Source organism: Poromitra crassiceps (assembly GCF_964638095.1).
Source record: "Poromitra crassiceps genome assembly, chromosome: 10".
NCBI classification, from domain to species: Eukaryota; Metazoa; Chordata; class Actinopteri; order Beryciformes; family Melamphaidae; genus Poromitra; species Poromitra crassiceps.
The window spans coordinates 27,269,623-27,297,315 of NC_139631.1; the positions used below are offsets into that span (position 1 = coordinate 27,269,623).

General features: G+C 42.6%; 1 protein-coding gene across 1 annotated transcript; it reads left to right on the forward strand.

The window, feature by feature from the left end:
- The first annotated feature begins 1,400 nt into the window (after positions 1 to 1,400).
- Positions 1,401 to 27,283, forward strand: tmem161b (transmembrane protein 161B). Its single transcript, XM_083645125.1, has 12 exons — positions 1,401 to 1,535; positions 9,431 to 9,534; positions 11,632 to 11,715; positions 15,227 to 15,324; positions 15,452 to 15,608; positions 17,217 to 17,368; positions 17,459 to 17,519; positions 17,613 to 17,753; positions 18,935 to 19,048; positions 20,406 to 20,580; positions 23,634 to 23,730; positions 23,828 to 27,283. Exons 1-12 carry the CDS (start codon positions 1,533 to 1,535, stop codon positions 24,121 to 24,123), a joined length of 1,482 nt encoding a protein of 493 aa, XP_083501251.1. The 5' UTR covers positions 1,401 to 1,532; the 3' UTR covers positions 24,124 to 27,283.
- The last annotated feature ends 410 nt before the right edge of the window (positions 27,284 to 27,693 follow it).

Here is a 27,693-nt window from a genome sequence, read left to right on the forward strand (position 1 = left end):
AATAGTTAAACAAACAATGTACATCTTCAATAGAAAGGGGCACAAAACGCAATGCATTTCAACCTCTCTGGTCTTTGTCAGGCAGGACGAAGCTCCTTTTTTATATTTTCTGATTCACTTTTGGCCTGCTGAGCTTCCTTCTTGTGCCACATTTTTGCTTTTACCATATATATATATAGAAGATAGATTCTCACACATTTGCTACTTCAGAGCACTATGAAAAGGACCCAAACTCATGTGTGTGCGTGTGTGCGCACAAGCTTAAAAAGACAAACTACCTCCAAGTTTGAGGTTCTCTCACTGCTACTAGTTTTTGCAGGACAAACTACAGTATATGTTCCTCATTGTTTATTAAAGAGTCCAAGCTCATAAAGAACAGTGTATGTGAATTAGGTTAAGACAAGAGTGGAGTTTCACTTAGGTTTGGTATAGGTTAAAAAAGAAGAGGGTAAAAGCTCAGATTCATTGAAAGCCTCTACATTTGCCAGTGGCCATAGTCTTCTAAAATTTTTATTAGAATATTATAATCAAGAGCATTTGCTATACAATTGTCATGCATTTTCTTTTAGTTTTAGGAGACATTTGAGTCTTACACTGCACTGCTAAATGACTTATGCTTGACTGTGCTGGATTCATATGTCTGACAGCTCATCAAAAAAAAAAAAATTAAATTAAAGCAAAACAGGTTGAGTCAGAGTAGTCCAAGGTTTCTGAATAACTGTTCATCATAATTGTTTGTTGTGGCATGCATATTTGGACAAGACTCTACATGTGTCAAGTCCTACTATCAGTGACAACGATTTACATAATATATTGCAATGGCAGATTAACCTGTGGTCAACATAATTGACTGTTTTCTCCTCCTATCATATTATGCCACAACTTCGGTGCCATTTACCTTCATTTAGGGGCATCATACACTATATTGATCCGACAAAAACGTGGTTTTAAAGATTCAAAAGGAGAGAGAGACTTTCTGCACTGACTGAGATGTCCCAGCTGGTACAGGTGCCGATCTGTCGTTTGATTCTGGTGATTCCGTGGTGTCTTCTTCCTGTTCTGGCGGGTCCTACTGTTCACTTAGCGTGTTCTTGGCTGTGCCTATACAAAATTACAAAATATATATCATATTTTAACAGAATTCAAAGCAATGTTATGTAAAGGCACATTTACCTTATCGCTGAAAAGTAAGATGAGTTAAATGTATGCAATTTCGAAATACTGAAACCGTATATTTTACTCTCCCTGTGCAGGCATATCTAAGGGCGCCTGCCTACCCAGAATCTGTAGCGTGACCTCTACTGCAGTTGAAAATACTCGGGAGCCGAGGTTGAATCCATTGCAATTTCTGATGATGTAAAGCATCTTTGCCAGGCTACGGTGGCTATTTTAATGATCCATTCACTCACGTCAATTTTGTGCATCACCATCGTACGAAGGGCTTATGTGCTCCGCGCTGCTCGATCTCCGAGTCGGGGTGCTCAGTGTGACAGTTGTCGGGGTTGAGTCGGTTCCAGCTCCGCTGCATCAACATGGTGAGTGTGACAGCCGAGGAGCACCTGTGGCTAGCTAGCATTCAGAGTCATTTTCTCTGCTTCGTCGCAGTTCATTGATAATGTGTCAGTTTGTGTCAATGTGTCAAACCTGTGTGGATATTTACCAGATTTACTACACCAAATGTGTACAATCTGCATTGTATGTGTGCAGTGTAGCTTAGCTTGCTAGCCAGACAGACAGGTAACTATTAGCGTTAGCCGTCTGCTAGCTATTAGTATTACGTTAGCTAACCTAGGCTATCTAGATTTGTTGTTAAGCCACGTTAATTGTATAACATTGCAAGTGTTGCGTTCATATGCATAGTGTATGTGAATACTGAATAATAATAACGTTAGCCAGTATGCAGGGTAACGTTGGAAGATAACGTGGATTTCTGTAACTGCTAACGTTGCTAAGACATTAGCAATTAGCATACCATTCATTTGGTAGCAAGTTGTCCAAGGTGTTCTGCCTACCTGTTCTACTCCGTTTGACCTCAGAATGCCCTCAGAGGAACTGTGAACTTCATTAAAGTTCAATCATCTATCTATATATGGCATTTATTGGCCATACTTATTCATTTAAACCTCACCCAGACCCCATGTTTCCAGTATGCATTATTATCCATAAAGGATGTGCATTGGGGCAAACTGATTGAGAGTACCAGCAGCTGCACTATTGCACCTTTGTCAACACACACTTGTATTTGTAATAATCATTTTTCTTTGTTTTTAATTTGTGTTGAATAGTAGCACTAGCACTGTAAGACAGTTTGGTGAATTGGACTGTAGTGGTAGTCGACCTGCTGAAAGATCAAAAGGTACTTAACCATATCATGTTTAATTTTACCCTCTGTAAAAAGGAACATTACAATTGTTGGAGAAACTACATCAATACATTATTTGTATTAAAAAGATTTCCTTTTCAGTACAATGTCTAGCTAGAGAAGGAAACAAGCACACTCAAGGCGCACATCAAGTCTGTATTTTTCGTACGAAATTATCACATCTATAAAATAAATACGACCTCATGTTGTGTCACTCGTTTACACACTGACTCTGAAACGTTCGTCCGTCATTAAAGTTTTCGGAGCAGGTTTGGTTTTCTGCATTTTTCGCATCAGTCAAAAGCCTTTGTGTGGGTACACATACGTGTGTGTCTTTTTGGGGGAGAGAGACAGAGGAGCGCTCTGGTCTAGGCTCTAGTCCAGCTGCCTTGGTCAGAGCGTAGAGGCAGCCAGAGAGACATCGGCGGTGCTCGCTCCACTCACCGGCTCCTCTCTGGTCCCTCTCCCCGGGAAGCGCTGCTGCAGCACCCGGCCACGGTGCACCACAGCCAGCTTGGTGAGGTGAAGGTGAGCACGGAGTTCCTGTCCAGTGAGATAGGGCTACCTACCATTCCCCGACCTGCTGCCATCTGCCTTCTCCAGTCCACATCATCGCTGCAGCCACTGCTGCCTGGCACCTGTCTTGTTGTAATTTGGATACAGGAGAGGACAAATATTTGTCTCGTATTTTGAATAGAACGACGAACATAATAAAACACATCAGACTCAGTGTGCAAGGTTTCTGTGCCTAACGGTTCTTTTCGGATGACTGATAAAAAAAAAAGCATACGAAAAAGACGGACTGTGTGTGCAAAGACCTTCAACCTCCTTTTGGAAGCATGGGTCACTCAGACCTTTTTTTTTGCAGGTCCAGTTGTTTAATGGGCGAGGTTTCAGTTAGGTGATTTGAGCTCTTAGGAATAATAGTTATTATCACAGCAGCCCCGGCCCCCACAGCTTCCATTTAGTCTTTGTTTGGAGGGTGTCAAGCGGACTGGGCAAGATAAGAGAGTCCATGCTGGCTCAATTTCTCCCAAGCCTGAGATCCATGCAGGCTCCCCACAGAGGATGGCCAACATCCTCCGAACTGAGCCTGTGTGCTTTTGACCTATATAGCTAGCATGTCCGCTACTCTGTACTGGAGAAATGTTTTCTTGAGTTGGAGAGGTCATGTTTGGCCATGTGTCAAGTCTGATGGAGTGTAAATTGCCACATTAATGGGACCTACTCTCCCCTCTGTGACTCCTGAAGAGGTATTGACATTGGCTTTTGGAGTGTACACCATGCTGCGTGACACTGGGGATCCCCATGACCGTTGCAAAATCTAGGTCTAGCATTTTGGTCCAGCCACCATCATCATCATCACGTCTCCTATCAAGGCATCATATTCCACACCGCCACTAGTCTGACATACTGTAGGTGTGTAACTCATCTCTCGCAAACCCATTCTATGATGTCAGGCACTGTATTTTTTTTAGTATGATGATGATTGTTCCCGTGTTTTACTCTTTTGGAGAGACAAACTTCACATTACAACCAGAGTGGGCGTGTGGTTAGTTTAGAACTTAAGGGAGCACATTCCACCAGCTGCAATCCAATGCTATTAAATGATTAGGCTATCATTTATAAAATATGCCTAGGAGAAGATGCTTAACAGAGGATACAACCTACACGTTTAGTTATCTTTAAAGGAATCTTCAAAAACAACATACTGAAAGCTTAAAGTTGTGTAAACAACTGCATCATTGTTGTTTGACTGCATCATTGAGAACAGCTCAAGTGACCCACTTATGCTACCTTCAAGTGCTGTTGGAAATATAATTACAACAGCCCAACATTTTCACTCTTTGGTTAACTTTTGTCACACATTTCTGTGTTTAATAATACATTCCAGCATAAATTCACATGCTATTTCTGTTTTCATTCTGCTTCTTCTCAACAGTGGCTTTGTAAAAAAAAAAAAGTGTCTCTCTAATGTTTTGAGACAATACTGTTTTCTGCTGACCACTTCTACAAACTTGTACTTGTCTTTCTCTGCTGCCTGGATGTTACAGCATCTACAGCACCTAACATCAGTTGAAACTTTATTCCCATGTGATTGACACCTTCAAAACAAAATGAAAGAAAGAAAAAGATTGTTGTATGAGTAAGAAAGTTTAAAATTTGACTTGAGCTCTCAATCTGCTCTCAATCATCTCTTTATTTACTGAATAGTTCAGTGCCTGATTCAAATGAACAGTTATGTGTCTGGTACCAGCCTTTCAAAGGTGAACAAAAAAGTTAATTTTGGACACTGCCAACAACCAGGTGGTAGGTAGGTATAGGTAGGTGTTGTATTGCTAGATTTAAGATTATTTTTTGGGGCATTTTGCTTTTATTTGCTAGGATAGTAGGCAGACAGAAAAGATGGGGAGAGAGAGAGCGAATGACATTCGGCAAGCAAGGGTCAGATTCGAACCCGCGTCGGCCACGCAACAGACTAAGCCTTTGTGGTACATGCTCTACCAGGTGAGCCACCGGGATGCCCCCATATTGCTAGATTTAGCAGCAGAGTAACCAATGAGGTATGTAAAACTATGACAAGGTGAAATTAAATTATCCTCTCACAAATGCGCAGTTGAGATGGAGAGAAATAACTGACATTTCCCCCTCATCTTCTAGAATTCACTGATGGACAGTGTCTCTATTCAAGCAGTCTTTATTTAGCCTTCTCTAAATAAATCAGACTGTCCACTGTCTGCTGCATGTTTAGAAGAAAACAAAAGTGTATGCTGCTTGGTTATAGACCTTATTCGCTAACCCTGGACGGCACCATATTGTTGACATACCGTCCTGCACGCACAGTGCTGCTGCAGCTGACAACTAGTAACAGCCTTATTGTCGTTTCTGTTCCATTACAAAATAGCCAAAACAAAACCAGAGTTGTTGTTTGTATGCTGCCGTTAATGCCTGTAATAATAAACAAAAGAAAAACAAGGTGAACAGACTTTGCTGTGAGGAGCTGTCAGAAGGTTTCACCTGTCTCTCCTAAATCCACACATCTCCTGTGCTGACGTATCCTTAGTCTCGCTCCCTTCACATCTGTGGACGGTAGAGATCGAAACAAACCACATTTGCTGTCATTACTACAGCCATGTATAACGCAGGTCACCATCCGAACACAACAGGAATGATACCGGTAACGCTAACGGTGGCTAGCTTCCTATAAACGCTGCTCTTAGATAGGCTCTCACTTGAGCGCTGCAGCGCTATGTCAACAACATGGCAGCGGTGGGCATGCCCCTACGTGAGTTACATCAATCGAATAAGGTCTATAGGATAGATATTGATGATGACTTTGCAGTCACAGCTTAGACTCCTTGTTAAAGGCCCAGGTGTGAGCCCAGAATAGATATGGGACTGCTATTAGGGAGGAACAATATTTGATTGGGGATTAGTTGGCTAATTGGTTCTCCTTGTTCAAGTGTGTGCAGGCGCTGATACCAATGATTCCTACTGATTCAGGTGGAGATAGGCCAAACCGTAGACCTCACCTGCAGCTCGTGGATAAAGGAGCAGCATGACAGGAGAAATGATTCTGACCTCTTAAGCCTAAGTGAATATTGATCTAAATGTGCTGTGTTGATATTGAGCTCCCTATGTTGCTAAAGCTTAAGCTAGCTAGTACCACAGGAGTGCTGGCTGTTCATCCTCCTGGGCACTTGAAGGCTGACATTAGCCGTTTTCCCACATGCGCTTTGTACCGCTAAATGACCGGAACGTGGTCTATTGCCTGCATGTGGGAAAGTCGTCGACCCCGTCGTCGCGGAAATTTCACCAGTTTCGAGCCAGTCAGAAGAGCGGTATGCTCTTAAGGGAGACCAAGTGGGAAACGGGTCCAGTCATTTTCCGCGACAGCGGTCCTTCTCTCATGGGCGAGGTGTAGCCTACACACGTTGCTTAATGTTCCAGCGGGCATAATCTAATCATTCGCGCACATTAAAGCAAACTGGCGAAATGATCTTGTGATAATAAGAGCGGTAGCCTATGTCAGCTTCATGTGTGGGCGTGCTGATTTCCGAAGGCAAGGCAAGCCCGGACACATCAAACGAAGCCAGTCTGTAAAAAGTGCTTCAACGCGACGCAGGTGAACGGATAAACATCGAACCAGCAACTATTTCTCTCAGACACGGATCCCAACTTCTTCAAAGTGCATCATCTAATCATTCGCGCACATCAAAGCAAACTACTTCCACAATTCGCTTCGTGCATTTGCTTTCTCTACATACATACAAGCTCCCCCCTCCCCCCGCCCCCCAACATACAGGCAATTTCGCTGATAGATTCCCACATGCGCGAGCCGAAGTGTGAAGGGAAATGTCCGATATTGACTTACAGGTAATTTTCCGGTACGCATGTGGGAAAACGGCTATTGTGACATATGTTGCAGCCCCCCACCCCCCTCCCCATCCCACCAAAGGCTCAAACTACCTCATACACCTCAACAGTCATGTGACATTTCTTACCCCGGAAGTGACTTTCCCATTCATTTTCTCCATAGACATAAAAAAAAAACGTATATAACGACTTTTAAGGCTGGAACCAAGCCACCCCGTGACCTACTGAATCGTCAGTGACGATAAAACAGACGATGATGTTACTTTTTATTTTTGCTCCAACTGAAATGTTTTATGGTCACTCACGATTCAGTAGGTCATGGGTTGGCTCGGTTCCAGCCTTAAAACTCGTTATATAAGGATTTAAAAAAAATGTTCTGGAGAAAATGAATGGGAAACTCACTTACGGGGCAAAATATGTCACGTGAGTGTTGAGCTCTATTGCAGCCAGGTCTTATTAACCATTTCTGTTACTGCTATAGAAGTGTATTTTCCGCATGTTTGCGATTTTGAAAGAAATGGTTTGACACCACATCGACCGTCATTAGCATGGCTAACAAATGCTAACAGAACTCATCAATAGAAAAGTTATGTTGTTAAAATGTTCTGAACAACCTCAGGAGGAGTATGATTAGAGATAAAGAACGTGGATGGACTTGTCAAAACAATTGTGAACATTCCCTTGAAGAAACGCCCTGTAAAGGGAAAGATGGCCCCATATTATCTGTTACATGTGTTGACTGCTGCTGTCCTCTACTTTCTTTGTGCCTCTTTGCCTCTGAGAATGCACCAATGACACGTGGAAAGAGCAACGTCCGTATGAATGCCTCTGGACAGCACATTAGCCTCAGCCTTTTCACAAATATATTTCGTCCTAAAAATAAGAACCTACTGGCATAGTTTTAGAGTTTGGCCTATTTTTGGCTGCATGAGTATAGCAGAGATGATCCACTTTTAGGAACTAAAACATTTTCACTTTCAGACTAGGCGAGATGCCTACTAGTTACTTAACATCGACGGAATATGCCGACCGAAAAAAGCGTCTCTTATGCACGAGTGCAGCCCACAGCCCAGGCGCATAGACTGCGTCAAGTCAGCCAGAATGTAAGTAGGTCATCCGCTTTAGCTCTTTAAGAATAAAACCCTCGTTGTAACATTAATATTAATTTTAATTTTGAGTAATGTTTTACAGCCACAGTTTCACTATGCAATCTTAACATCACAACGAGTATTTTGATGCAATGTTTGCTGCTTCGTTTTGTTGAAACACCTTTTTCTCCTCCAACATGCATCAGTAAGGCTATTTACTTGACATTATTTTGAAAGTTTTAAACCGGACGTTTCCATTTTGTTTTGGCTGACCTGACGCTGGCCCTGGGCAGCCGTCTGAGAAGGGAGAGGGAACAGAGAGCCAGCAGCTGTGGGGAAACTTAACGTGTTGAGAGTGCAATCTAAAAGTTTAAAAGGCGATGCTGCTGTTGCTACCCCATGCTGCTTAGCTGGGTTAAAAAAAACGTGGACTAGTAGGACTTTTGATGTAAAAAAAATGTATTGGTGGTTTCTGGTTTTGTTGAATGTTGTGATGAACACCTCGGCTTCACACAGGCCTAGTCAACCCTGTGTGGAAGTGAGAAGGTGATCATTCAGTGTTTGAGCTCTGGGCCTCAAGGTTGAGGAGCCTCATCTACAGTATCAACAGTATATCCTCTTATTCACAAGGAACACCTGTTTTCCTCCAGTGTTTCATGTGAATCTTTAGAGGCAATGCTAAGAGTTTTTCATTAGACAATGCCTTACAGATATCTGCATAGTATAAGCTCGCTGTAATCCATTTTCATCCTATTCCTCCTGGTGTCATCTGAACACTGCTCTTTATGAGTGATCCCTCCCATCATTCATCATCCAGCTCAGTCAATATTATACCAGTGATTTACTTGAGTGTCTCATTGTTTGCAGTAATCTCTCCACAGCAATGTCACCTGACTGTAGTTAGGTATATCTATGTTACGAACCACCTCAACTGGCTCCTTTCTAGCCTCCCTCCTGACCCCCCCCCCCCCCCCCCTGGTCGCTTGTATCCGCAATATTGTTCTTTCGGTCATGACCCATCCCTCATAGGTGAGGGTAGGAACGAAGATCGACCGGTAGATCGAGAGAGCTTTGCCTTCTGGCTCAGCTCTCCCTTTTGTCGCAATGGTGTGGTAAAGCCAAGATAATGATAATGATGACGATAATGAGTTTAAAATCTTAAGTGAGAAGCCTAGTAGTTGTTGTCATAAGCTTTCTCACTGCGCAGTGATCTTGAAAAGTGTGTTGGGCCAGCAGCACCTGGCACCTGTGGTGCTTCATCGCTACAAAACATCTTGCACTGTGTGCATCTAGTTCAAGAGTTTTATTGAGCAAGCTGAACTCATCCGTATCATTACGGCGTGACAGCAAGACTAGCAGACTTAACAGTTTTGCCTTTCTTTTCTTTTTGGGTCACTTAAATTGTATCACTTTCATAGTATATATTTATTGAACAAAAAAAAACGTGACAGACTTCTTATACATTTAACATTGTATGGAGAAATGCCTCAAAATAACCTATGTTTATAAGCCTTTAGTGTGTATGTGCAACTGCTGTATGTCATGTCTAATTACTATTTAAATATGATTTGAACCCCCCACCTCTACCTCCCCACTTCCACAGGGTGTGATTGGTGTGCAGCTGGTGGTTACCATGGTAATGGCCAGCGTGATTTCGAAAATCATACCTCATTATTCCTTCGCAAGATGGCTACTCTGCAGTGGCAGGTAATGTGGAGTCCTGTACGTGCTGTCTCTGACAGCTTCTCTAAGCGCCACAATCACATTTTCTGTTAGTTGCCTTCTGTGCCGTTCGTTTCAAAGAGAGTCCAAAACAATGGGTTTTAACTTGGCTTGTAAACAGTTTTTTTTTTTCAGTCTGCTGAAAAGGGTTTGGACAGAAGAAGAAAAAGAATCATTAAATCAGGCTGCAAAGACCAAAGGGCATCAAAATATTGGGATGACCCGAGAGGACGGTGTTTAAAAATAAAGTGCCCGCCTCATTACCTCTAATTAGTGCCATATGTGTTTTTCAATAAACAGCTTCTTGGAAGTTGGAACATTTTTTTTTAGGGCACCGTTGAATTTTTTTTTTGAGCGGTTTTGGCCTAAGCAGGAGGCCTGGAGTGTGCCTCTAGAGTATTTTGCAATTAATTTTTCCATAATAAATACATATAAAAGGAAAAGAAAGCAAGCTGTGCTGCTACCATCCTCCTTCACCGCACACAAAGAGCCCCTCATGAAACTATGACAAGAGGGATTCCAAACGCAGTGCAGAAGGGTGCCTGAAAAATGTTCATCTTCTAAAGGATGCTCTTAAATTAGCTCTTGTTTGGAGCTCAGTCCTTAAGGAGCCTGATAACCTTGCTTTTATAAAGCCTCTTGCAAGTGCTTTTTTAGAAGGGTATTAGAGTCGTTGATGTACTGTATGCTAAAGCTTTGAGAAATGCCGCTTTCGTGCATTTGTTGTTAGGCGTTTGCTCATAAAGGTGTTGTACATTGACGCTCTTAGGCATGCTCATACAACCAAGTCTCTGCTGCCAAGAGCATTTACACTGTGATTTTGAATGATATTCCTGCTTTATGGACACACATTAAAGCTTTTCTTTCTAGTGGCAGAACTGTCCTGAGTCGCTCAGGTTGTTCTGCTATTGTCTTATGTGGGACCGCTACGGTCAGCTACTGTTATGACCATGTGATGTTTACAACCAGTTTAATTGTGTAAAATTCAAGTATACCTTCTTCTTATCTTTCTAGCAATCTATCATTTTAATTAGGGATGTTCATCAATTATCGAAAATCGATAATCGATCGTTAAGGATTGGAATCGATCCTGTGGCATTTGGATCGATTTTTTAATTATTAATTTTTTTTTTTTTTTTTTTGTGGACTAGGTTTGGGTGGAATTCGTTCCTCCTCGCCCCACTCCATTGCACAGCCGACTAACGTGAGGTGGAGCTTCATATAGTCTCTAGTTTTCTGGCTGGGCACGGGCCTTTGTGCCAACAAAACTGTTTTAAACATGGGAAATTCACACCGGCATGCGCCGGGGACAGCAGTGTTGGAGAGGAGACACATTGAAATAAAGAGTTCATTGAGGAGAACACGTTGTCTTTCGTATTTTCTGCCATAGGCATTCATTTTGTAAAAAAAAAAAAAAAAAAAAATATATATATATTGAAAATTTTCTAAGTATTAATAAAATCGATGATCGATAATTGATCGTTAATTTTCACCGATTATCGATTTTGGAAAATTTTCAAAATGAACATCCCTAATTTTAATCATTTACTTCAGATTTGTCTTCACCAGAGTCACCTGACGGCATGCTAAAATAAATAATGCAGTCACTTAAGGCAGCATTAGCAATCAATTGTCGCACGTCGCCCAAGTGCGTCGTACGGCTTTCTCTCATCAAAGTCACTTTCCTAAACTATTTGGACATTTAAATGGCCGTGTATTCATATGAAATTTGACATGTCGATTGCTAGACATATTCTACAACACGTTCACTGAAATGAATATCCTTACAAAAAGACGGGAAAGTGTGTCAGACCGGATGTGAGCGACTCAGGACAGCAGTGAATTCCATTCATTCCTACCCAAACTAGAAGTCAACACATGATGAATTATGAAAGGTATCCTAATCCTGACATAAAGTCTGTCCCCCCCCCCCCCCCCCCCCTTTCTTTCTTGCACTTACCGTTCTAGTTAACGATTTGGAATTGCCTCGTTAACTAGTGTGTCCCCTTTTCCATTCATTCCCCCTTTATCCGTCTCACTTTCTCTGCCTGATAGCATCTTTCTCTCCTTGTCTCTGTTCAGTCTGCGGTGGTATCAGCACCCTACGGAAGATGAGTTGAGGAGCTTAGCTGGGAAACAACAAAAAGGACAGAAGAAGAAAGACAGGTAGGAAGGTTGGGGGGGGGGGGGTGGTGGAGAGGGGTTATTGGTGGGGGTGGGGGAAACGCAACTGCACAGAGGAGGTACGACTGGCACCTCTTTCATCAGGCAGGAGTGAAGAGGCACGGCAGACGTTTGAGATGGATGGAGAACACAGGCATGTCGGCGGAGAGATGAAGCTGATGTGTTTATGTGGCTCGTTTAAGGCCTGTTTGAAGTCAGAAGACAGAAGTCTGTTTTTGTTGTTTTCTTCTTTATGGCGTTTCATCGGGGCTCAGAGCAGCTCGGCTTAGAAATGGCCCTGTCTTCTGTCTTGTGTATGTGAAGAAAGTTAGTCCTGTTTTTTGGGAGCCATTACCGTTTAGGCTATTTTAGGGTATGGCAGTTTAAAAAGGATTGCATCCATTCCAAAATCAAAGTTTCCCAAACTGCATTATACCGGCTTCAAAGTAGTCAAATGTCAAACTTTGATTCGGAAAGACGATTCTCCTTCCAGACTACTTTGCAATTCAAAAGAAACTACTACTCAATATTTCAAGGCTGCAGGTGGAAGATTGAACCATATGTTGCACACATGAATTTAGTGCCGTTTCTTTTGTACTGTCCTTTTTTTTTTACGTGAATTTGAATTGAAGTCACAAAATGAAAGCTAATCTCTTACTGTGTCACATGGTCTCCAGGTTCTAACTTATGGCGGTTTTGTAGCGCGGTCCATTCTCTGGGGCTGTGTGAGGCAGGCTGGAGCTCAGCAACGCCACATGTTGGCTAATCCCTCCAAGCAAAAGACAGACCACTGTCCTTTTGCCAGCTCGTGCCATGCGGCTCCGCTCCTTTTGTCAGTGGGCTGACTCCCTCAGTGAGGGGCCACGCTGAGCCCCTTTTCTGCAGTCAGGTGCCTCAGAGATGAAATCTGTCCGGGGCATGTTTGGCCCTAGTGTCTTACAGTGGCATTGTCCTGTGAATCCAGCGCACACAGGGCTGAACAAACAAAGCCCAGCACTGGGGAGGCCCACCAGACTGTTCTTCAAGCCGAACAGCAGCTGGCCAAGCTCCTGATGTTGGTGTTGCAACACAACCTGTGTATCGCCCCCTGTAGGCCTGGAGGAGTATAAGTAGTAATAATAATACGCGAGTAAGTGTGAGCATTGGTGACGCTGTTGCCAAGTGGTAGTTGGGGAAGACGCAACAAAGATCACCTCCAAATATATTGCCATTATTATTATGGCATTATTATTGCCAAAATTACTTGAAGTACATGGAATAAGGATAGTCTTTTTTTTTATTATAATGAAAACATGGAAATAAAGTTGCAAAAGATAAAAGAATCTGAAGACATTGTAAAGTTGTGGTTAAAGTCATATCGCAATCTTAATCTACGTTGAAAGTACAGAAAGAGGTGGATAAAGCCTGCACATCTTAATCGTTCTGAACACTTGGGTAGGGGATGTCACAATATATCGTCCCACGATATATCGCGATATCAAAACGTGACAATATGTATCGTTGAGATGAAATCTCATATCGCGAGAAAAATAAGCTGAACATGGTGGCACTGATCTGCATCGGATTGCATGCTCACTCTCCTTTTCATTGCTTTGTTTGAACAGACGAGGGACGTTACAGACACGGAGGATGAAAATGGTGAAATTACTCAAATTAGCGTGGAGGATGCCCCCTCAACTTACAAATCGATCGCAAAAAAAATTGTTAAAATATCGTATCGTTATCGTGAACCCAATATTGTGTATCGTATCGTATCGTATCGTGAACTGAGTGTATTGTGACACCCCTACTATTGGGTGCTACTTCACCGATAATAGGTACTCACTGAGCAGTTTATTAGGAACACCTGTACGCACACCTGCTTATTCAGCAATTATCTATTCAGCCAATCATGTGGCAGCAATGCATAAGATCAATCATGCAGATACAGGTCAGCAGCTTCAGTTCATGTTCACATCAAACATCAGAAAGGGGGAAAAATGTGATCTCAGTGACGTTGACCGTGGCATGGCTGTTGGTGCCAGACAGACATGGGCTGCTTTGAATAGTTTCTGAAACTGCTGATCTCCTGGGATTTTCACACACAGCGGTCTCTAGTTTACACAGAATGATGCGAAAAACAAAAAAAACATCCAGTGAGCACTGAGCAGCGCTTCTGTGGACAGAAACACTGTTGATGAGAGAAGTGAGAGGAGAATGGCCAGACTGGTTGGAGCCGACAGAGAAAGGCAACAGTAAACTCTAATAACCTCGTTATAACTGTGGTGAGCAGAAAAGCATCTCAGAATGCAGATGCACAACACATCAAAGTTTGCGGCAGATGTCACTTTGGTAGCAGTTGACTTGACACTGAGCTGATACCTACCCGGTATTAGTGTTCCTAATAGAGTGCTCGCTCGGTGAGTGTATCATGCCCAGGTAGTCGGGCAGCGTCTCGACAGGCCAGTGGGTAACCCACCACAGGTTCACCCACACGAGAGTTAAAGTGTTCGACAGGGCCTTCAGCTGCCTTCTAAAGATGACTACCGCAGCCAATTCAAACATGCAGTTTCACAAGGACTTGCTCAGAATACATTCACGTACCCGACATTGGAATATGTAGTGCTGCTGCTAGCATAATAATAACATTCCTGCAGGGAAATTATCTTTTCATTTACCATTCTTCATAGGGAGGTCACCTACAGAATAGCACACATGGGGCTGGTAGGGATGCAGTGTCTTGCTCAGGGACACTTCAGCAGAGTGGATGATTGGCAACACGGGGCGTTGTGCTCCGTCCGTCTGGTTGAAGGACAGTCTCCCAACACACTCCATCTGGCTACATCTGTATTGGCCTTATCTTACTTCTCAGCCCAACCCCAGCTCTCTCACTCATATAGAGCTAGGTATCCAACTTTGGTACTTTTATGGTATCGATCGAATTACATCAATAGAGTATCGATTCACGTGCCAAATTTCAATACCTACGGGCGCATCTCGTTTTGTCCAAGTTGTCCTTGAATGCAGCAAATGAGCACAAGATTACGAAATAATGTACTAAATAAATAACAATGAATTGAGAGGTTTGGACTTTTTTTTTTACAACTCATTTTATTTATTTATTATTACACAAAAAAAAGTATTGTTCAGGAACCGGTATCGAAGTCAAGGTACCGGTATCAATATTTTTTAGATTACAATTTTCTAACGATACCCAGCCCTACTCTCATAGTTGTGTACTGCACAGAGAGATATTGAAAACGGTGTGGAAGCGTGTTAAATGGCTATGCTTCTGTACCAATACTATAGAAAAACAGGTAGGATTTAATGGCTATTTGTGTGACAAAAACTAAACTAAAAACTCTGCCAGAACATACATTGGTATGTGCGTGCTGTTCAATATTTTACGTCTATCTGCACAAAGGTAAAAAAAAAAAAAGTGTGTGTGTGTGTGTGTGTGAAAAGTTTAATCAGTTGCATAATGGAATTGTTTGTGTCTGCTCTACTCAACCTTGATTTGTCCTCTTTCCCCCAGGAAGTACAATGGTCACATAGACAACAAGCCGCTAACAATTCCCAAGGACATCGACCTACAGCTGGAGACCAAGTGCGTCACAGAGGAGGACACATTAGGTATACATCTGAGATATGTTTGCCAAACATTATATTCACTCCTCACTTCACTCAATCACTCACACACACTTATGCATCTTGTTTAATGAGCAATTCAATTAAAGAAATACTCTTTTACACCCTCCAGCATTGCACTACTTCCCAGAGTTCCAGTGGCTGGTGGATTTCACGGTGGCGGCGACAGTAGTGTATCTGATAACGGAGCTCTACTACAGTGTGGCTCAGCCCTCAGGAGAGATGAACATCAGTGTGGTCTGGTGCCTGCTGGTACTCGCCTTTGTCATGTATCCTTACATCAGTCGCTCTTTATATACAATATGTCCAACAGGCCTGCGTTCTGATCAGTCTGTCAATGAATCACATCCCCGTCTCGTAGTGTAAACTGTTCTTGAAATTGTCCAGGTATAGATCATGGGTATTGGGTAAGTACTGGGTAGGCAGCGTTGCGCTGAATAATTTTGGTTAATTCCATCCAACATTATTTTGTTACAGTTGCTGCAGGTGTCTGGATCTTCTATCCTCTGCACCCTCTCGTTCCCATTGTTTTCTTCGCCCTTCTCCCTTATCTGTGGTAGGTTAACATTTCCTTTTCTATAATGGAGACCAAATCAGATCCATCTTGGTTGTGTGGAAGCGGTGGTGGGCAGAGACTTGGCTGTAAAGTGACGGACGGTCTGGACGGAAAGCTCCTACCGGCTTGACTGCCAGCACCTTCATGCTCCACGGCTACCTGCTACTTTGCGCCGCTGAATGACAGTTTAAATGATATGCATTATCCTTGCAACCGTCCACGGGGATCAATCTTTCCCACGCTCCCGGGCGGGCCTGGCTCGGCGCGGTCAGATGCTGTGTCATTTCCTGCCCACATCGGAGAGATTGGAGGCCCAATTTTCACAGCCCAGCGCACTGATTTGCTTTGGGGGAGGGGGGAGGGAGAGGTGGAGGATAGGAATGAAATGGGACTAAAGGGGCCCTCACCTGAATGAGTGATGAAGATGAAGATGATGATAGAGGAATATGTTGACTCAATGTGTGTGTTAATGGGACACTTGATTTCAGGTTTCCCATCTCAACCCCGATGGCATGTTAAAGGGTCTGGGGGGCTGAAGAGCAACCACTGCTGTGCCCAGCACCTTTGATATCACTACTAGAGCAATGTCATCTTCAAGCAGCTGCATCTGAGGTTACTGCATAACCTGCATCAGAACCCCCCCCCCCCTCCTCCTCCTCCTCCTTCACTAAACTTTCCCAAATGTTCCTGAATGTCCCAAGCCTTCCAGCTCACGGGGGGCACATTAATTGCGGTGACGGCTGCTTTCGTCTTTTCAGACTCACGCAAGTGTCTTCACTGGACTGAATCATCAGGGCCACAGGAAGGAAAGAGACTCCATTGGATTGATTACCATTCATGAAATGGATTGAAACAGAGTGAAAATTTGGCATGATGTCACCTGGATTGTTGAAGAAAGGCGAGTTTCCGTCTCCGCGGAGACCAGAGTCAGCTTTAGGAACATGCTGTGTCCTCAGCCCTCTGGCTCAGCGTCGGCAGGAGCAGCAGCATAAAAGACCATTATTGCCACGGTGGCGAGCATGCCTGCCAAATTAATGTACCTACACATTCTGTGTAGGGGGTTTGTTGAGTTGATGGCTTCCAGAGGGCCTGTGTCTATGCACAAACCCCTTAGTGGGATTGTATACAGATGAATAACAGTGTTTGGTGTGTTGCTGTGTTCTCCCTTTTTGTATTCGGTTGATTGTGGAGACTACTCTCTGTTGGCCTCGATCCTGGCCATGGCCATTGAAAATACGTCGGCATTATAATCCACTGTGTTTGGACCCATTTTGTGTGACTGTGTTCCAGCAGATTTTTTCCCTTGACCCTGTCCCCACAGTAAGACCCTTTTCTCTCTCACGGCCCATTACTTTAAGCTGGAAGAAGGAGGCGAGCGCTCACTCTGCATCACTTTTGCTTTCTTCTTTTTTGTCAAAGCCATGGCCATTCTCATAGTCACTGAAAATTATCTGGAGTTTGGCCTGGAGACTGGTGAGTCTTCCTTTTATTATTTTCTGTCTTTATTCATCTGTTAACATGACTCATTTTCTGACTAAATCACTGTTAAAATCTTCTTTCTAGGTTTTGCAGATTTCTCTGACCGTGCTCTACAGTTTTTGGAGCACCAGGGCCTTGACTCCCAGTAAGTACAATATCATCGTTCTATTATGTTTTCATGAATGCTTTATGGCTATATAGAAACTTCACTATTAAATATGTCCTCTCTCTTCCACAGGGGTCCCATATCTAAACTCACCTTCAAGCTAATCCTGGCCCTACTCTGCTCCCTGATTGGAGCATTTCTAACTTTCCCTGGTCTACGATTGGCCCAGATGCATCTAGATGCACTCAATCTGACCACAGCCAAAGTTACACAGTGAGTCCATGCCAGTATATTTCTCCTGTTCTCTTCTGTGCTTAGTCATTTGTTTGTTATCACGATCTATTCAAACCTGGGAATTTGACATAATATTTTTGGAAAGTAGATTGAGGAAGAGGTTTGATTCTATTGATATCCAGAGGGATAATTACGGTAGTCAAAGAGCAATAGTTAAATTTCCACATTAATAATTAGATTTGTGTTGTCATTGCACTGCACTCGAACTTTAAGATGGATTTATGGAAGTATTTTTATCATATGTAAATTAAACCTAAAACACAATCAAATCAAATGTGTGATAGAAAATATGCAAAATATCTAAATATTGACTTTTCATATAATCTTAGATTGTTCAAATTAAATATACCTACCGTAGTTGTATTGCTATTGGAAAATTCTGTATAGTGGTATCTTGTCTCTCTCCCGGTCTAGGCTTTTGTTAATAGATGATGTCCTCAAATTCACCAAAAACATAGTGCTCAAATAGATCCTACGTATCTTTGAGTAGAGTACCATAATGACAAGGACGGTGCAGTTGCACTTGTCCCCTGCTATCCAGAGTAGGTCTGATAGGATAAGAGCACTCCGTGAGTCAGATGAAGACTTCTCAGTTGGGGCAGATATCTATTTCAGAACTCACTGGGTGGCATGTCTCCGACCATGATGGAGGGTTCGGAGCAGAGAGCACGTTGCACCCAGATAATCCACTTTGGCATAGCACACTCTCCAAAATGACCTCCTCTTCCATCCCCCTCTCAACTGTCATGAGCTTACATCTCACACCCTGTCTCTGGCAGGGATTATCTCCAAACCCTTCAAAAACTATGCCCAGGCTGTCTTTTCGCTCCTCTGGAAAAAATGCATTGATAATATGGGCTTTCTTTCTCTTTGCGTGCAAACTTATATTTCAGTAAGCTGTGTGGACTGGTAGTTGTTCCAAACGCCTGTGAGTAGACTTTGGCCGATATTAATCGAATAACTCAATCTTAAAGGATCACTTGTCAGGTTTCCTTGACTGGCCAGGCTTTCTGCAATTACGCTATTCAGAGACACTTGATACAAGTTGTTGGATGCTTTTGAGCACCCAGCCTCGGTATCTGTTTACTGAATTGGCCGTCTCTCGCTCTCTCTCTCTCCCTCCCACCTCCCCTCTCTCTCCCGCCTCCCCTCTTCTTTAGGACTCTGCTCCATATCAACTTCCTGTCCCCTCTTATCATGGTCCTGCTGTGGGTGAAGCCCATTACCAAGGACTACATCATGAACCCCACTCTGGGGAAGGAAAGTGTGCCTTTGTAAGTAAGACCTAAGTTATCATCTCGCTCCACCAATCCTTCCAACTGCCTGTTCCAGTGGTGCAGTACAGTGCCAGTTCTGGAGCCAGTTTGGCACACTACTTGTTCTTATGGTTATCTAAAAACAAAAAAACTACAGTTCATTTTTTTTTTTTTTTCCCTACTCTCAATTAAAGTTAATTCTCAATACAATGGCTGAGAGTATGACAGCTAAACATTTTGAAGCTGTGAATTGCTTTGTATTTGTGTTTTCACACATTGGAACAAAAATAAATTACTTTCCATGAGCATGTCCTATCCTTCAACAATCGGTGTATTGTATAGCCGTACCTAATATGCTGAAAAACACAAGGGGGGGAAAAGAAAAATGTGGGCTTAGACCGATTATGAATAGGAAAAGTGAACTACTGTATGTTCAAGTTATACCTGAAGATTTACAATTATATTTTTTGCCACTACTTGAGGAAATCGAGAAAAAAGGGGACACAAGTAAAATGCATCCGGCATGTGTGTGAGGATAAAAACGTTCCATTCCATGAGCACAATGGTGCTCATAGTGTACGAGTCCTCATGTGTTTTGTTTATGGATCTAAACTTGGGGAGGCGAGCGAGTTGGACTCCCCTCTGAATCTGACAAGCTAATTACCTGCCACTCAAACAAGAGGGAGAGTACAACTTTGCCGAGCTGTGAAAATTAAAGTAATTGTGGCTTTTGTGCTGGCAAATGGATGTAAACAATGCAACAGCAATCGTGAAAAGGGAATTTGCGCAGGTTCTGGGAGATAAGAAATGTATTCAGCTTGTAGATGAAGCAACAACAATACACATGATGTCTATTTGGGTTAAAATTATACTGTAAACAAATTTAGCCATACCGCAGGGTAAGTTCTTCATTATATCTCTAACCTCTGTCATTTGTTAGCTGCTTATTCATTCCAAGGTAACGTCTCCCTTTTGTTGCTCAGGCTTGAATTCTGTCATGTGTCTAACTTTCTTCTGCTGCTGACAGTGACTGTGATACCATCAAGGTCAAACCTGATAAGAAACCCCTCCAAGTGTTTGTTGTTTTTGGGAATCAGTTGCATCATGTTACATTACCTCTCCTTCCACCTTTTGATCTCTCACTTTCACCCACTTTTATTTCTCTCCCTGTTTTCTCCTCTGCTATGAGTTGCTTTTCATTTCTTTGCTCTTCCTATCTCCTTCCTCTCTGTCTCGTCGTCTCTCCCTTCCATCCAGATGATGGAGCAGACACATGATGTGTTGTTGAGTTCACAGCCTAGCACAGCTCTCATCTCTCTCGCTCACTCACACTCCTCTCTCTGCCTCTCTCTCTCTCTCTCTCTCTGTATATCAGAATGACTGAGCAGACGTATGATACGCTGCGGTTATGGGCCATCCTGCTGCTGTGTGTGCTCCGCCTGGCTATGATGAGGCACCACCTGCAGGCCTACCTCAACCTGGCCCAGAAGGGGGTGGAGCAGATGAAGAAGGAGGCAGGACGTATCAGCACTGTTGACCTGCAGAAGATGGTGAGGGAGGAGGGGGGGGTACCTGCCATCCTGTATCAAAGCCCACAATGAAAATAAATTCCACCTTTTTAAAGCAGTACCCTTTAACATTACTAGAAATATCAGGCGCTCCTGTGTAGCGTGCCTCAACCCTCCGCATTATTATAGTAGTGACATATGGTGCAATGTTGAAAAAAAGAACAGTTGTGACGCACTGGAAGTCTGGGCATTGTTTACATTATGAATTAGTAGTATTAGTAGGAGAATGATGAGTAAGTCAGCTTCTCCTTGATGAAAGCAAACATGTGGACACCTTTCAGTTTGTATGAGATTCAAGAGGGGAAAACATGTTTGATATATTTATTTATTTGAGAAATAGTCAAATGTGTTGCAAGCTCTGCCACACAAAGGTGAAGTATATCTTGTATGGAAGAACCTGACTTCAAACTGTACAAAAATCTAGCAGGTTAATGTTTCCTTATATATTATTGCATACTATTGGCAACGTACGTAGGCAGAATAGGATCAATACCTTTTCCAAATCATTAGGAGCCACTGGTAAAAATGGCATGCAAGTGAACCACACAGAACTCTGTTCAATAAAAATGTCAACTTTGTGATTGCCGCTACCCACTCCACTCCGTCACGACTGCAGAGAAGGGTGAGGCACATCGCTGCCTCCTTTATCCACAGGAACCCACTCTTTAATTCCTATCCAACTTATGTCTAGCTGCCATGATGCCTATGGGTGCTTCTTCCGGTGTAATAGATGATTTTAACTTGACAAAAAAAACAACGTCTGAGGGTTTTACAGCAGAGCCGTTCTGCTCTACAGCCGTAAGGGTTAATATGTCACTTTTATAAGTTTAGAAAAAAATGTAGACGGTCAAAGTAACCATTTAGATTACTCTTGTGTGGTCAGTTTATCAAAATAACGGCTATTTAGAAATCTGGTTTTCGTTTTCAGCTTTATTTTATGCATTAAATGTCGTTCGGGTGCTGGGATAACATAATGCATTATGGGTAGTCGGCTACTGTGGCTAATGCTAGCGGCTAACGTTAGTTACTTTACATATCGGTAAAACGCCACTGAATTACCAAATTGATTTAACTTTTAACCATTTTGAGTAACACTGTTTCCATACGGACCCCCAGCGTTGGTTAGTTGTTTATAACGTGACTATATTTATAACGTTTATAACATACTCCGGTTTCCGGTTTATAATTCGCGTCTGAATACAGCCAAAAAGTATAACAAAGGAAATGGCAAGCTGCAACAATCAAGTCACGTTAAACCGGACCTTGTACCCATAATTATTTTACAGTGGGGCAATTCAAAAATAAGGTGGATAGGCCTATTTGTGTGTCGGAACTATTGTGATTTTACAAACAAAAGTTTGGTGTTTTTCGTGCGCGCTCGCAAATAATTATTTATTTTCCCTGAGGTTGCTGCTGTTCTCATCATCTATCATTTCATTCTTATTTAAGGGCTTCCTTACTCTAAATTTGGTAAAAAAAAATATATATATGAGGAAATCTTGATTACCAATTATTGAATGGAGGACTGTTCGTCAAAATATCACGTTACATACACCGCAGTCTACAACAATCGGATGATAATGCATTGTAGGCTTCATATAACGGGTGCATTTCATTCCATGGTTATGATTGCAATTGATATTGATTTATACAATAAAAATGAATGTGGTTTATCTTTCACATCATGAAGTATTGTTTAAGTATATTATGTGGGGGGGAAATAGCTATGTATTTAACTGAAAATCATGAGACATCAAGAATCCTTTATAGTCAAATAATGGCCTGTGAATTGAAATTGATTGTATAGTAAGATCTGTGAATGAATCCCACCCTTAACTCATTCTCCGCCATTGGCGTCATAGAACGTCATTTAAGACGTCATTGCTGACGTCATAAGCCAGCAATACGTCTTTTCACCGTCATGTGATAGATGACTCTCTTACTCACCTTGTGAAATAGTACAGCACGTCCAAAGGTGTACAGGATCAACCGCGATTGTCTCACAAACCCAGGAAGCAGAAAAAGGCAACAATCTCCCGTCAGAAAAGGTCCATAACACAGCTCCATGGCACAGCTCAAAGCGTGATCCAGCAGCTTTTGCCGATACGGTCCGCACTCCATTACAGCGGGGGGGGGGACGAGCCTCTCACTCAAACGTGAAGGATTTTCTTTTCACCACGCTGCAGGCGTCCACTTGTCCTCAGGAATTAGTAGTCCAGTTCCTAAACTCTTGACAGTGTGTAAATTTCAGCCGGTAGACTCCTGACATACAGTACACAGACAACCCCCCCCCCCCTCTCGGAACGCGCGAGGCTGGCCTCTATCAAAAGCGGGTTGAATCTTCTTTCTCACACCGGTGTTACAGTGAAAGCTGTGCCACCACGGGCGAGTTTGACCGGAAGGGGAAACCAAATCATTATGGGCATTGGGGATCATAGTTGAGTGTAACACTGGCCAGTATCCGCCATCAAAGGCATTTATTCGAGTCAGGAGCCGTGAAAAATGACTTCATTTACAAAAATGCCATTTCCTCCGCTTTCTGGTCACAGAGTGGTGTTTTTGGTGAAAACGACCTACATTCAGGTGTCAGAACGGATGAAGGTAGAATCAAACTTTTTTTTTTTCTATGAAAGTCGAGGCTCTCTTCTTTCTTTTGAGATATTCAGTCTTTACGTAGTCATAGAAGAAAATATTCTGTGGGTCTTGGAAAATTAATGAAAATGATCAAAAACCCTGGCGGTGGCCAGTGAGTTTTTCTGAAAAACTGTGGCGGAGAATGAGTTAAAGGTGAGCGGTTGCCTGTCAGTCAGCCACTCACAGGAGTTGATGATGGAATTCACCAGGAATTCAGGCTTTTAGACATTTCCTACTACTACAGTATCCTACTTTTTTCTTCTTCAGAGAAACAATAAGGTTGTAAAAGTTATGATAGTTTTGTGTTCTAATACCTCCAAGTCTTGTAAGATGCTCCGTTTAGGAACCAACGGGATTGTAATGGTACATTACGATGACATTTCTTTTCTTATTGCACCCAGGTTGCGCGTGTTTTTTACTACTTGTGTGTAATTGCACTACAGTATGTGGCACCACTGGTGATGTTGCTACATACAACTTTGCTGCTAAAAACCTTAGGTGAGTCATGCACTGTCCAGTGATTTTACCAGTACACAATATCTCATTGGCCCCAGGAATTCTTACCCTTTTCCTCTCATTGGCCCATTTGCTACAGGTGGACACTCCTGGGGGGTCTATCCTGAAGATGACCTGCCTTGCACCCATGAAATGAACTCTGACGCCGCAATGGGGTCAGTGCCAATAGCAGCCCCAACAGCAGCTCCAGTGGTGGAAGCAGGAGCCCGGGCGTCGGTAGCCCAGCTGTCAGTGGCCCTTGGAGGCCTGCGGACTGTATTCACGCCCTTGTTTTTCCAGGGGCTCCTCTCCTTCCTTACTTGGTGGGTTGCTGCCTGCCTCTTCTCCACCTCTCTGTTCGGCCTCTTTTACCATCAGTATCTCATGGCGGCATAGCATCACTGATCACTGACCCAGCGGTGGCAGGCAGTGTCCCACAGGGCTACATTCTAGGCCCGATCAGAAAGGACTGTGTGGGGCTACAGAGACCTATTGATGACTCCACAATTCCTCAACTCCTCCTTTCCCTCCCTCTCTCCGACCACCTCATAAAAAACCTGACCATATCATCAGAGCTCCTGGTTCAACTTCCAGTGCTTCCTCCACAGACGACTCTGTGAACTCTTGTCATTGTTTTTTTACACTACAGTACTACGACTACTACCTTTTTATTTGGAGAGCAGGATTCACAAACTTTAACAAAGAGACTACATTTTGCGTTGATCATTTTAATAAGCAGTCAGTGGTGTAGAGATGGTAATGTGAAAATGGTCCAGTTTAGTATATATGACAATTGAATAATACAAATTAAAATTACTGACTCTCATACTACTGATTCAAACTATTTGCAGAGATGTTAAAATGTTATACAGCAGTTGTGGTCAAATGACCAATTGGGACAAATTAATAAGAAATAAATTAATCTTCTCGACAATACTTCAGAATTGTTCACATGCAATAATTATGTGAGATTTCTGGTCCATCAACACCACCAGACTTCTGATATCTTGATGTGAGACACTCCAGCAAGCCCTGAGTGCAGCCTTTTACAAATTCATGCACGTCAGTAGAATTCAAATTTCAGACTATTACCCTCCCATCCCGATTCCTTGAGTTATGCGGGGTCACCTCAGCGGTAGGTGCTCCTTGAAACTAGTATTGCCATTGAATTGCATCAGAAAATTATCCAGGGAGAACCACCCCGGAGGAGTTACCCTGCATGATTGAAGGCACAGTGCTAGGAGGGCAATGTTTTCTGGTTGGTACACAAGCACAGGCCCCAGACATTGAGTCATGGAGCCATCCGTATTCCAGCCTGTCTCGCAGCAGGGCAGAGTCCGTGCCACTGCTAACCCCATGGAGACACATTGTCACAGAAGAGGCTATATTTGGGGGGAGTGTGCCACAAGGTTTCATTGAATCTGGAGATGTTCATGGGGTTCATGCAGTCATTATACTGTAATTGTTACGGGACTTATTTTTTCCCTATGTTTACCTCAATTTTGGGACTACTGATAATGTGTATCTTTTTTTTTTATCAGAAATATACATTTTGACCAGGCACAATTCCCTATTTTTCCTCAAACATCCCAATACTGTTGCCACCGATCCGAAGTATGTATGTAAAAGTCTTAAAGTGGAGGTGCAGGGACCAGTGTGTCTGCAATGCCAGAGGAGGAGGGAGGGGCAGCCTGTGGATGTGTCCAAAAGGACTGGTGAGGAACAGCTTGCCAGTAGATGGTCACAGCGGTCACCCATGGCTGGAGAAGGGACAGGCCAAGGAGAGAGTCCTACCTGCAGAGGAGCAAGAAGAGGAGACGATAAACTCATTGGGACACTTCCCGATAACTTGAAACTGATATATTTAAACATGTCTAAGTGAACTTGCCATGAAGGACAAACCTCGGTTTTTTGAATGAAATGCGCTCCGATTCATTTGTGACGTTTAATTTCCGTTTTATTCTCCCTCGTTTTAAACTGAGCCATATTGGAAGAGATGAGAGACTTTTAAGCTCCTTTTGAGCAGTAAAGGGAAGGACAGGCACATAGGGCTTAGCTAAGGTATGTGTGCCTGCGTGTTTGTCTGTGTGCATGAGACAGATTGTGCTGTCGGTCGCCTGTAATCTGAAAGGGCATTGTGATCAAGAGGAGAGGATGTCAACTACTGCTGATAAGCTCAAGCCTTTATGTCGTCTTTTCCTCCATCACTTTTAGAGCCAGTTGAGAACTAACTTTTATCTCCCGTTTTTATTTTGTTTTTTTCTATGGTCAAAGTTACTTTGATTTCAAAATGGTGCCAAGTGAGCCTGTCCCAATGGCTGTGGATTTGGTGTCTGCTAGTGTTTCGAACTACAACTGGACTACAACCCGTGGCCTTCTGTACTGTCGGGAACATGAGGGAATCGATAGCTGTAGGACATTCATACTTGTATTTACAATCCCTTTGCATACTGTAACTCACTCGCAGGTGTACTGTACGTGTGTGTGTGTGCATACACACATTGTGCTGATGAAACACAGGGCCAATATGATTGTCCAACCTCTTCAGGAATGTAGGGCACATGGCGCCAGACTGATCGCACATCACCCAAACTTGTTCTCTGGCATTTTATTTCACAATCTGCTATCAATACATTGATTATATATCGTATAACTATAATTCATGAATTCCAGTTCTATCAATTTTGTACAGAATACATTTTGGAAAGTCAAGCAGCACCAAAATGTGTACCTTTCTTTTTTTTAACACCTTACCTTGATGTGTAAAGTCTCATCTTCACTGTTTGTCTCTTTTGAAATATGGGGAGTATGCACCTAATGAATGTATCAATCCTGCCTGATTGTTAGATTTCCATGAAAATGATTGGTATGGTGAGTTGATTTTAGCCCCCTCCAGTTGTTAAAATGCACTTCCTAAACTCTTAAGGCTTTTGCACACCAAGTCCGTATTTTTCATCCGAAATTGTCACACGTTTAAAAATAAATACGACCTTATGTTTTGTCATTCACGTTTACACACTGACTCCGAAACTTTCGTCCGTCATTAAAGCTTTCAGAAACGGTTTGATTTTCTGCTGAAAACACCCGTCTGTGTTTTCAGATGTTGGATTTAAAAAAAGCATAAAACAATCGGACTGTGTGTGCAAAGACCTTTAACCTGTCTACTACCATCCCTGAAACAGCCTTACCTTGTGTTGGTTAGGTCACAAACAACTAATTTCTCCTAATCATTTGAGTTGATTTATATATTTTTTGTATTTATTATACATGTTGAGGCCTGTAAACATTTGTTATTAACAGCACTCTTATTTTGTTATTGGCGTGCATAATGACTTAAATCAAATTTTGAAAATGTGTTCTAGACAAATCAATTCCAAATTAACTTTGTTGAGAAGTAGCTGGGATACTTTCAGAATTAATTGGCCTGATGAGGCATTGTTTGTTCTGTTTGATACCACTCAAGTGTTTATTTTTCATTGTTGGGTTCACAAATTACACACGTTGTCTCATGTATTTATTTCTGGTTTAGATCATCTTTAATAAATTATGTTCTTTACTATGTCTTTTTTTTAAGTTGGATTTACAAAAGGATCTTAGAGGTTTTCATTTGACCATCAGATTCAAATCACGTCATGCCAAGACTATTCCACTGGCTTCACGACCTTAGCAGCTTGACAGGGAGATGGGTTCAATTACTTCAATGCTTTACATGCTGATTATTAGAACTCCCTCTTGATTGGCAGACTCCAGAGCAGTTGGTTCCAAAATATTGAAACATTGACAGGTTGGCACTTTAGCTATGGATTATATTGAAACATTGATAAGGTGGGCACTTTAGCTATGGATTTGCTGTGAACTGCTGGGAAACTTGGTGAGCTGTGTTATCAGTGCTGGTAGAGCATCTTATGTGTCAGCCTACAGTCCTAACAAATAGAGACACCTGCAGAATCTTTGTTAACAGATTCT